Below are 12,026 nucleotides of genomic sequence, written 5' to 3'. Positions count from 1 at the left end.
GCCTGAGGCAGTGGATGTCATTGCACCTGGGGTTCTAATTTTGGCATTCCTTCTACCTGGGCACCCAGGCAGGAGAAGAGCAGTAGCACTCATGGATTGGATAGCACGTGCCAGGTTCAGGCTAATCATGTGGATTATCTCATTCCATCCTTAAAATCAGCCCTTAGGGTAGATGCTTATTTTATTCCTACTCGTTTGATGAGAAAACTAAACACAGAGAGTTTTATAGCTCATCAAAGGGCTCTTGCCTACTAGGCATGGGCATGAGGTTTTAGGCTTTGCATTCTGATTTTAGAGCCAACACAAGTACCACTGTGTTGCATGGACTGTCTCAGGGAGCTTACCCTACCCGGGCCCCAATTTGTAAAATGTAGGCAGCTAACTTGATAAAAATTAAGGTTCAACATTTAAGGTTCAAGACACTCCATGGTGAGGGGTGGGCAAAATGGGTGAAGGGAGTCAAAAGGTACGAACTTCCAGTTATAAAATAAATAAGTCCTGGGGATGTAATGTATAGCATTGGTGACTATAGTTAATAATATTGTATTGTGTATTGGAAAGTTGCTAAGAGAGAATATCTTAAAAGTTCTCATCACAAGAAAAAAATTTATAACCATATTTGGTGATGGATGTTAACTAAACTCATTCTGGTGATCATTTCTCAATATGTGACAAATATTGAATAATTATGTTGTATACCTAAAGCTAATATAGTGTTATGTGTCAGTTACATCTCAATTAAAAAACAAGACTCCCCAGGTTAAAGATCCAAAATTCTGATATTTATTTATCTAAAAAGGCCATAGAAGTTTCACTGCAGTAATACCCTGTCATCTTGGTATTGTTGGTGCATAATTATTAGGATCAATTTCATAGTAAGTGAGGATGGACTATTCATGAAATTTTATAATATAGTAACAAAACCATAGATAAATTTCAGTACATCTATAGTTACTTAAAAACAGTTACACTGTACAGTATGTTACTACAACAACCGGAGGAAATAGTAATTCAACTGGGCTCTTCTTCTAGATCATCAAACACTAAGATTTAATAGATATTTTCATTAAATTTATTCTAACTTTTGTTGCCACTTACTTGCCAAAGTTTTCTTTCTAATTGCTTTATGTTTCCTAACTAGCATTTACACTGTTTTGGTAAGGACCTCAACCAATACTGGGCAGTGGTGTGAAATTAAATGAAATAATTAAATTAAATGGACTAGGGTGCACCTCGTTGGCTCAGTCCATACAGCATGTGACTCTCAATCTTGGGGTTGTGAGTTCTAGCCCCACATTATGCCTAGAGATTACTTAAAAATATATATATCTTAAAAAAAGATTCCCTCATTAGTAACTGTATATTGAAATATACTTTATCATGGTTTCCTTTCAATCCAGTATTTTAAAATTGAAAATATTACCTATGTTATATAACAATAAAAATCTTATTTGTTGAGAATATGCACAGATCAAAGTTTACAAGCTTAAAAAGTAAATAGCAGTAATTGTCGTATTTTCCCAACAATAAAACACATTTTGGTAAGGTTTCACATTTTAAAAACTCAAAAGAGCTTTATGAGTTTACAAAATAATACTGTATTTTTCTCAAGATATTAACATATTCTTGTACTGCAGTTGGATAGGATGTAATTTACTTTGTGATTTAGCATTTGCTACTTTAAAGAATACTTCTTTTAATATTTTCACTTTAATATTCTGAAAATAGCATAATTACATCTACCAGAGGTTAATTTTTAAAACTTGACATGAATGGTTTTGTTTGAAATACACAACTTTGGTCATGTCATGTATCTAATCTGTTTTTGTAATAAATTAGGGTTTAATTCATAGTGATTTTCTATGAATCAACAAATAATTAAACAACTAATGGTTCCACAAGAGGATAAAAAGTATCAAATCTGTTGGTTCTGAAGGTGAAGCAAGGTTTTGTTCTGGTACAGTGTATCACTGAGATCCCAGGAGGAAACAGAATTAAACTCAAATAGTTCAAATGGAAAGATTTTTAATGAAGGGACAACCTACAGAGGTGTTGGCAGGGTCAGGGGAATCAACATGGGATGCTAAGAACCCGGGGATTGGCAAATCCCCCATCCTCAGGCAGAAGATACAAGGGAAGAAGAACGCTCCTGGCATGAGAGCTCAAGACCCAAGAGAGGAGGAAGGGTCACTGAGTAGGAGCTACAATCCTGAAAAGGGGAAGCTACCACCAGAGATTTTTCAGGGTCATTTTTCATACTACCTGCACTGATGCAGGGAGAGGGCAGGAAGAAATATTCCAACTCTTCTCTCCCCTTCTCTCTGATCCTCTGCTTATACCTTCCATTGGCCAAAACAGAAGCCAATTAGAAGGAGTCAGCTTCTAGGGGCAAGAACAGGAAGAAGAAGGCAGAGCAGTAGGAGAGCACAGAACTAGGGAGCCCAATCACGTATCACTGAGGTCTGACGCAAAGGAGCAAAACTAAGCATGCTCCTCTGACTTAATTTCTAAGAAAGCTACCAGAAAATATCATTTTGGGCAAATAATTTTTAAAAATACAAAAACTCTAAACAAATAATCAGATTAAAAGTGGGGAGAGGACCTGAATGCACATTTTTCCAAAGAAGACATACAGAATGCCAACAGACACAAGAACCACTCATCATCAGGGAAATGCAAATTAAAACCACAATGAACTATCACCTCACACCTGTCGGGATGGCTAGTACCAAAAAGATAAGAAATAACAAGTGTTGGTGAGGATGTAGAGCAAAAGGAATCCTTCTGCACTGTTGGTGGGAATGTAAATTGGTGCAGCCATTGTGGAGAACAGTATGGAGGTTTCTCAAAAACTTAAAAATAGAAATACCATATGATCCAGTAATTCCACTACTGGGTATATACCCAAAGAAAATGAATACACTAATTCAAAAAGATATAGGCACCCCTATGTTTATTGCAGCATTATTTATAAGAGCCAAGATATGGCAACCTCAGTGTCCATCAATAGATGAATGGAGAAATAAAATGTAATACACACACATATGTATACACATATATATGTACTCCATTACATACAAACACACACACACACACATACATACATAGGTATGGACTATTACTCAGCCATAAAAAAGAATGAGATCTTGCCATTTGCAACAACATGGATGGACCCAGACAGTATTATGCTAAGTGAAATAATCAGAGAAAGACAAATATCGTATGATTTCACTTATATGTGGTATCTGAAAAACAAATGAACAAACAAACAAAAAACAGGAACAGACCCATAAATACAGAGAACAAACTGGTGGTTGCTAGAGGGGAGAAAGGTGGGAAAAATAGGTGAAGGGGAGTGGGAAGTGCGGCTTTGAGTTATGGAATGCATAAATCATGGGGATAAAAGGTACAGAACAGAAAATATAATCAATGGTACCGTAAAAGTGTTGTATGGTGACAGATGGTAGGCTACACTTGGGTTGAGCACAGCATAATGTAGAGACTTGTCGAATCATTATATTATACATATGACACTAATGTGACATTGTGTGTCAGCTACACTTCAATTTTAAAAAATAAAAAACAAAAACTCCTTTTTCTTCTGCATTTCCCCCCTTCAAGTTCTATTTAAATTCTTCCTTTTGTTTACCTCCTGGTAACACAGAAGTCTGTGGTTCAGAGTCCTCCAGTTAAAAAGACCTTTCTCTAAGACCCCATCCTGAGAGCACTCTGAGCTACAGGAAGTCTACACTCCTGTCAGTGAATGCAAAATCCAGGAAATTTCCCTAAGATCCCTATTAAGGTTGGTGATAACTTTTTCCAAATGTTAACCCAGCCACCCACCAATGATGACAACACTCACCATTTCTTTGACAAACGTCAAATGCATGTGAATTACATACATGAGATACCTGTTTGAATGTTTTCTAATCTATTAATTTCATGTGTGTGTGTAATTTTTGCATGTCTTCTGATTAACAGGATAAATGTAAACAAATACAGAGAATAATCAAAGCTACCACATGAGAACACAGATAGTCCCACTATTAAGAAGCCTTTTGAGTATATCCGGAAGTCTTAAATGGAGTTTCTCCAGGTACTCATGAAACAAGGTCCTGGAGGGCAGGAAGCATATGTGATTCATCTTTGCAGTAGCCACAGGTCCTAAAACAGTGTCTCGTGCATTGCAGGCACTCAATAAATGTTTGCTGAATTGGCCAAACCTTGGTTTGTCCCCATAATCAACTACCCCAAAAGCACACAGATAATTACTTCTTGGAAAAATTCCAACTACTGTTTGATGTTACTTATGTGACTTTTCTCTCAAGAGCAGCTCTGTGGGATTACACTATTTTTTTTCCCTTTGACCTTAATGGCATGTACTTGAACAACAGCTTCATATAAAATTCTTACCAGCACATACCACAGCAGATCCAGGTATTGTTTTAAAAACGGTGGTAGTATCTCTCAATTTAGAAGACACATAGTCTCTCCCTCAGAATAGAGGCTAGAAAATGCATAGTTTGGTATTAACATACATAAAAGCTAAATATATTGTGAATGTATTCTTTGATTTTTTAAGATCCAAGTTTTTTTAAAAGGAATTAAAACGTTACCACAAAACTGTTCTTCATTAAAAAGTAATCCTGCATTTAATAAGTGTCCAATTTTAAAGTTTATTTTGTAATGCAACTTTTAAAACTTAAACAGCAAAAATGCGGCATTTAAAATGAGTCTGAGTCGGCAAAAAAAATAAGGACATACCAGGAAGACAGGTTTGGGTGAAATTTAAAATCTTATTTCATACTCGGTACAACTTAGAATCATTTTTATATTTTATATAGTATAGATCCGAGCTTTAATTTGAAATGACCCTGACCCTTGAAATCCTAAACTTAACACGTCAGAACAAACTAGTCATTCTCTTCTGCTTTATGGGCAAATCAACTAAATACTAGTGAATTATACTGTTTGGGCCTTTGAACCACAGGACTAAGAGATAAAATGCTGTTTGATGTATATAAATACTAGAGAATACATTTTGATTTAATAAAAGGACGAGTTCATTGTACATCCAATGACAAAATATTTCCCCTTTCCTGAAAATGCTCCCTTATTCTAAAAATAGGGGATTCCTTTTTTCCAAGTGTGTGGGGTGAATGGGATCAAGATAGCCATTATATTCATGTCTCAAAATGCACTGTGGTGGGAAATTCAGAATGCAGTGAAGGGTAATAAACCTTTTACTTCATCGAAACAGAAGGCTGAATTTAAAGCAGCGGGTAAAGGATATAACAGCAACAGTATACATTCATTATTTGCAATCTTGTAGTTGCCTAAATCTCTACAATACATTACTTTAAAAGCTTCAGATCAACGGTCTTATAATAGTTTACCAATATTTCAACACCTGAAGAGTCTTAACAGGTTAAAACCCATAGTCTTAAATTTCAAATATGACCTAACTCAATCTTTTTATTTTTTGGATGTTCTCTCTCAAATTTCCATTTGTTTTTATTAATCGATAAATGATGAAGAATTTTAGGTGTCTATCCACGAAGAAATGAAATTTTTATCTTTTTAGGAGCCTAAAAAATGAATAGAAAAAAGTCAGTTCCAACATAATGTTATCAAAATAACCTTTTAGAATAGAATGTTACGATTACTTAATTATTTACACTTATCTGGCTCTACCATTCAAAGTGCATCCAGGCTTCAAAGCTAACCCTTAAGTAACGCCATGGTTGACAGCGTCTAATTTCATTGTTTAGCTGACGTCTTGAAGATCCAAAAGGACCAAGACAAACACATCTATTGTTTTGCCTACCGTATCAGTCTTCATCACTGTTGTTTTTGGGTGAAATACATTGCAGCTGACCCTTGGTGAGAGACTAAAATAGACATGTGTTGTTTCTGCCTGCCCAGCATCCCTTCTGCAATTTTCCTTTGGAGAACCCCCCTAGTCTAGACAGTGTGCAGCTAACACCAAATGCCTTTTCGGAGGAAGACACCTGAATCAAAGTTTACTCAGGAGAACAGTCCCTTCTCTATGTTCAGAAAGGGGCAAGCGACTCAGACTGCCCCTATAAGAAGAGCCCTGAGACTTGAGAAATCATCTCTCTTTCTTGCTAGGACTAAGTTGGTAGTAGCATCTAAGGAGCTATCATTAGGAAATGACTTATCTGAAAATGAAGCCAAAACCAGAAAACAGATCTTGATAACCTTGACTGGCAGATCCAGCCATGTTGCCACTGGCAAGACGCACTCGTAGGCTTTTTGCATTAACCAGATAAAGTCCTTTATACTTAAGCCAGTTTGAATCTGCTTCCTCATTTGCAGCTAAAAGAATCCTGGGTCTAAAATGAGACAACGCTAAAAATAAACACGACTGCTTTTGAGATTTCTAATGGATTTTCCACCCTATACATATTATCTCATGTAATCACCACAACTCAGGAAAGTAAATACCTATTAACATTAAATTAATATTCATTATTTTTTGAACACATACTATGTGGAAAAGGGATGGAGAATGCTAGAAGAGTGATCAGTCTGAAATCTGGTGACCACAGAAGTCTCACTTACATGGGAAAAAAAGCGGAGGTTATGTATCTCAAGTCATTCAATAGATAGTCATCAAATGGAAGATAAACAGCATATAGCAAAGCCAGGGTGCAATTGTTGCACTAATCCCTCAATGATCAATTAGGAGGCTCTTGAAACAGCCCAGGCCAGACAAATGAATGCCCAATAGGTAGCCCTATGAGAATGGTTCAAACAATAGGACAGAGATGGAGTCAAACTAGATGTCGGGGGCGGGGGGGGGGGGGGGGTCCCAAGTGGGTGCAGCTGTTGTCACTGGAACAGGAGAAGAAGAAAGGGGCAGAGTTTGGGAGGCAAGGAAGGAGACAAGGTGTGGGTCAATTAAATATGCCTGTAGGGTACATAAGCTACAAGGTCCAGCAGGCCCTCAGGAAGACAGGCCTGGGCTGCAGAGAGGCGGAGAGAGGAAATGCAAGATGGGGCATCACTGGCATATAGATGGCAGTTCAGGCTGGGGCACTGCCCTGCTACAGCCTCGCCATGAAGAGAAGAGGAACAAGGAGCTGGCCACAGACCCCCTCCAGGTAATCTCAGTCCGGCTTGTGAGCTCCATGAAAACAGGCTTTCCCGAACAGGGCTGGTCCTCAGGAAAGATCTGTGAAATGACTGAGTGTAGAGTATACCGTAGGTTCTGCGTGCGTGCTTCTCCAGGGACCCTCCGCCGCCGCAGCCGCCAGCTATCCTGGGTGGCCGCTATACTGGATGCAGTCTCATTACTCAGCCCTCACCTCTTAAATTAGTTCATGTTCTCACATTAGGTGTAATCGCTGGTGGCAACGCTTTCTGGGGATGTCTCAAAAAGATTGGAGTTGAAAAAAATATTTTTGTGTCATTTTAATTTAAAGTAAAATTGTTGCCTGTTTCCCTACCCTTTCCCTTTCTCCTGGCAAGCCCAGTGACCCTGGCAGGCCTCCAAACAGAGGCGGGTGTCGGAGATGGGGTTCCCCCCAGGTAATTCTTTAGACAGCTAGCAAAGTCTCAAAGAAACAAAGGGAGGTTGAGAAGCTGAAAGGCGCGGTTACTGGCGATTCCGAGACAGGCTTCCCCGCGTGGGGGAGCGCGTACCCTAGGGGCGGCAGACCCCACTGGTGGCAAACCCTGATGTTGAAAGGAAGTGCAGTCAGTCTGCGCCCCCAGATCTTGCCAGATCGCCGGGCTTGTGCCGGGCCGCCTCCTGCCGCACGTCCGCTCTGGCTCCGCTGCACAAGCAGGTTCAAGGTCGCCCGGGGGTGACCGCAGCGCTAGTTGCCCCGCTGGCCAGCATCCCCACCCGCCTCTGCCTGGGGTCCGGAGCCGGCGCTTCTGCTCTGGACGCGACCGAGAGGTCCGCTCGTCCTTCTGCTTCCGCCGGGTTAACTGCCTGCGTTCAGCCTTCAGGTCTCCGCCTGCCGGCTCCTCGGGCTGGAACGAACCCTTCCCCCTTACCCTCTCCGCAGCTCCCTTTTGCCTGCCACTTAACAAAACTGTATTTTTGCTTCCCCGTTTGTGATTACGTGTGTGTGTAAAGTTCTGAGTCAATGCGTGAGGCAAAAATTCTTGTAGGGTCAAAATTAGTCTTGAAAAATTGCCCATAAATCACAAGACTTGACGTCTACACGCAGCGCTTGATGTGCAGGTACACGTGGATAAAACAAGCAGTAAAGGGGCACAGTACATAAAAAATACTCATGCAATGTTAACTTGTAAGTGCAAAAGAGAAAATGCGATCAGGTAAATGAGACTGCGTGCGGCGCCACTGTACTTGTCACTGCCTAGTGTGCTGGACTGTAAGAGGCACGAAGGCAGGCCTCGTCTGCTTCGGCTCACCACGGCATCCTCAGCGCCCGGCCCAGTGCCTGGCACTTCGTACACGTTCAATGATCTATCCCGAATAAAAGAACGAAGGAAGGAATGCACACTCGCTGGGACTCCACGGCCCACAGACAAGGGGGTTTGAGAGGCGGGCGAGGGCGGCTGGGCGAACTCCATCGCCGTGGCCGCAAGCTGGGGAGGCGGCGCTGAGACTCGCCCGGAGTCCAGCAAGCGGGCTCCGGACCGCGGCACCTGCACCTCCCCCCGAGGCCACCGAGCACGCCCCGCCCCGTCCCGCCCCGCCGCGCACGCACGCGCCCTGCAGCCCGGCCGCCCGGCCAGCTCGCTCGCCCAAGCTCACCCGCGCGCCGGCTGCCCCTAGCGCCTGCGCCCGCTGGGGGGCGCTCCCCTCCCACCCCGCGCGCCCACACACGGGCTCCTCACGCGCCCCTGATTCTATTCCCGACCCTGGGCGCGCGCGCCGCCTCCTACCTGCGGGCTGGCGATTGGAGGCGGGTGGAAGGGCTGAGGGGGCTGAATAAGACGCTGGCATGAGGAGGGAGGCGAAAAAGCGAGCGGCCGCGGCGGACAGTCCGGGCACGGGCGCGCGCGCGCGCCCCCAGTCCTCGCTCCCTCAGTCGACTCCCGGCCAGAGCCCAACCCTGCTGCCGCGCGCCGCCCGCCTCGCCGCGCCTAATAACAACGGCGCCCGGGGTCAGGTGGCCGAGCGCGGACAGTGCCGCCATTGGCTCAGCGGGGAGCGCGGCGCGTCAGGATTGGTTGGGGGGCGGAGCCTAGGCCGGTGCGGGGGCGGAGCTGTGGAGGGAGGCGGGCTAGGAGGCGGCGGGGGCGGGGCCAGGCGGCGGTCCGCGCCTTTGTGCCCGGCGCGCGCTCTCCGCCGGCTCCGGCTGCTGCGCCGGCTGCATCAATAATTCAGAGCGGCGGCGACGGCGGCAGCGGCGGGTGCGAGGAGGAGGCGGCGGAAGCAGCGGGGACCGAGCGGCAGCGGCTATGCATCCAAGTACGGCTGGGCAGCCGCGGCACCCCTGAGGCCCGGGCGGGGCTCCGGGAGCATCGCGCGGGGGGCACGCTTGCCTGGGAGTGCAAGGAAGAGCAGTAGTGTCCGGAGCGGCGTCTGCGAAGCTTCGAACGGAGCCGAGGAGGGGGCTTCGGAGTGGGGCTGGGGCTGGGGCTGGGGCGGGGGGGGCGGCTGGCGCAAGCAGCCCCCGGGGTGGGGGGCGGGGTGGGCGCCGGCGTCGCGATGCTGGGCGTCGTGGAGCTGCTGCTGCTGGGGGCGGCGTGGCTGGCGGGCCCGGCCCGCGGGCAGAATGAGACGGAGCCCATCGTGCTGGAAGGCAAGTGCCTGGTGGTGTGCGACTCCAACCCCACGTCCGATCCCACGGGCACAGCTCTGGGCATCTCTGTACGCTCTGGCAGCGCCAAGGTGGCTTTCTCTGCCATCAGAAGCACCAACCACGAGCCGTCCGAGATGAGTAATCGCACTATGATCATCTACTTTGACCAGGTGAGTGCTCCATGCAGACTGGTTTGCGGGGCGGGGGAGAGGTGGAAGGTTGGTGTTCAGTACACTCCACGGCTCTGCAGAGGCTCGGGGACAGGAGTTCCGGACTGACTCTTGTCTACTCCCCTTCGTTCCTGTCTCTTTATAGGTACTAGTGAACATCGGGAACAACTTTGATTCAGAACGCAGCACTTTCATCGCCCCGCGCAAAGGGATCTACAGTTTTAACTTCCACGTGGTTAAAGTCTACAACAGACAGACCATTCAGGTCAGCCACCACCTCAGGGTCGGGCCCCGGCTCCGTAGGGGGCTATGAGCCGCAGGAGTGAGCGGGCCGTATTGGGGTGGGCGATAGAAGGGGCAGCAGCATGTGCCTGGGGTTGCTTGGTTGGACGAGTAGCGGGGCCTCACAGTTCTGTGGGTTCAACTGTTTCTTGCTTCTTTAGCCGTCTCTTGGAACCTAGTCCCCTTCCCACACAGAGTTTCCTGCCTTCACCTTCTGGGCCCCTCCAAAGAGGTTCTCCGCCTTTTCGACAGGACTGCAGGGATTTCCCATAGCGGTTACTGGTTAGCATCAGAGACAGTTCCCTCTTCCCAGCAGCTTTCTGCGACCCTCGCCTTCAGCACCACAGACAGTATCCCCATCCCCTGTCCCAGCTTGAAAGCTGGGTGCCTTCAGCACCAAGCTCAGGGGGGTTCCTGGCATCCCTCTGGGGACCGACTCTGGGTTTTTGAACCACAGCGCCTGAGCCCTGGCGGTTGAAGGGTGGAGAAAGAAGGGAGGGGGTGTAGTGCTACTCCCTTCCGGCTCCAGCCGCGCTCCAGCCCGCACGCACGGGCTTTCCAGGTTCCCGAAGGTGTCCAGCTTTCCTCTGGGCAGATACAGAAGGCAGAATGCACAGCTGGGAAGAGGGCGCTGGGCCGTTGGCTGCTGATGCCACGGCAAGGGCAAAAGCAGGCAGTGGTGGCACGGCTGGATCTGGGATAGGAATTGAGCTGGGTTTGGGGATGAAGCACAGAGTGCAGCACTGGTGAAATTTCTCATCAGCCAGAACCCTCGCCCAGCTTCTCCACTCTGTCTCCACAGTTCCAGGCAGCTAGGGCCAGGAGGAACCAGGGTTTTTGTTTGTTTGTTCTCCCAGAAACTCCAATTGCCTGAGTTCTCTTTGAAGGGGGGGGGGGGTAAAAGTATCAGGGCACCTGAACCGTCTACGGGTTCATTAAACTGGATAAAAGAGCGCAGTCGGGATTTGCTTGGCACGCTCAAAGAATGAAAGTTACTCTCTTTTGGGGGGCAGGCCCTTCCTGTCACCCAGTTTGGCTGTCTTTCGCCCCATTGGACCCTCAGCAGTAAGCAGCAAAGCTCCTTTTTCTACCCCCACCCCTTTCCACCATGTTCCCAGGCCTTTATGGCTGCTAGCCAAGTGCCAAAGGTTCGCGTCTTTACCGCCCCTTCGGTACCCGCCTAGGTTGCTCCTCTGAAGCAGGCCTTTCTCTTTCCCAGGTGAGCCTCATGTTAAACGGGTGGCCAGTGATTTCAGCCTTTGCTGGTGACCAGGACGTGACCCGGGAGGCCGCCAGCAATGGAGTTCTAATCCAGATGGAGAAAGGCGACCGAGCATACCTCAAGCTGGAGCGGGGGAACTTGATGGGGGGCTGGAAGTACTCGACCTTCTCCGGATTCCTGGTGTTTCCCCTCTGACTGGCTCATCGCCACCGGAATGGAGGCAGGGAGAGGGCGAAGGCAGGAGGAAGGCAGGAGGGGGAATGAGAAAGAGGCTGAAATTTAGAGGATGAGAAAGCGGCACGACTTGAAACTTCCTACATGTTACCCAGCTGTATCCGGGTAAAAGGTGCGCGCGGGTGGTCGGACTACTCTGTCCGTTTCCTCATTAGGAGAAGTAAATTCCGCTTAGCTCTGCGCACTCCCATTTCCAAAAATAAACTCGTCTCCCCCATTCCGGTTGAAGTAATCAAGAGAGAGAGACTGCCTTGTCATTGTTTCTACCCCCATGTTCCTATTCTCTACAATTTATACAAACGAAACTTTGTATTTCACTGTATAATGTGAAATATCTTCCTCCTCAGACCCCTCTGAATCTTTCCACCT

General features: G+C 46.7%; 1 protein-coding gene across 1 annotated transcript; it reads left to right on the top strand.

The window, feature by feature from the left end:
* Nucleotides 1-9,655: 9,655 nt before the first annotated feature.
* On the top strand, nucleotides 9,656-11,618 carry CBLN1 (cerebellin 1 precursor). Its single transcript, XM_028094549.2, has 3 exons — nucleotides 9,656-9,919; nucleotides 10,065-10,184; nucleotides 11,421-11,618. Exons 1-3 carry the CDS (start codon nucleotides 9,656-9,658, stop codon nucleotides 11,616-11,618), a joined length of 582 nt encoding a protein of 193 aa, XP_027950350.1.
* The last annotated feature ends 408 nt before the right edge of the window (nucleotides 11,619-12,026 follow it).

The sequence above is a fragment of the Eumetopias jubatus genome, unplaced genomic scaffold (genome assembly GCF_037043125.1).
Source record: "Eumetopias jubatus isolate StellerSeaLion01/CBP00866 unplaced genomic scaffold, mEumJub1_p1.0 scaffold_10, whole genome shotgun sequence".
Taxonomy (NCBI): domain Eukaryota; kingdom Metazoa; phylum Chordata; class Mammalia; order Carnivora; family Otariidae; genus Eumetopias; species Eumetopias jubatus.
Note: the sequence above shows the minus strand (reverse complement) of the source record. Positions and strands in the feature narration are given on the sequence as shown.

Coding starts and splice junctions, on each gene's coding strand:
- CBLN1 (XM_028094549.2), top strand. CDS start 9,656: ATGCTGGGCGTCGTGGAGCTGCTGCTGCTGGGGGCGGCGTGGCTGGCG. Junction 9,920..10,064: donor TGATCATCTACTTTGACCAG/GTGAGTGCTCCA, acceptor GTCTCTTTATAG/GTACTAGTGAACATCGGGAA. Junction 10,185..11,420: donor ACAACAGACAGACCATTCAG/GTCAGCCACCAC, acceptor TCTCTTTCCCAG/GTGAGCCTCATGTTAAACGG.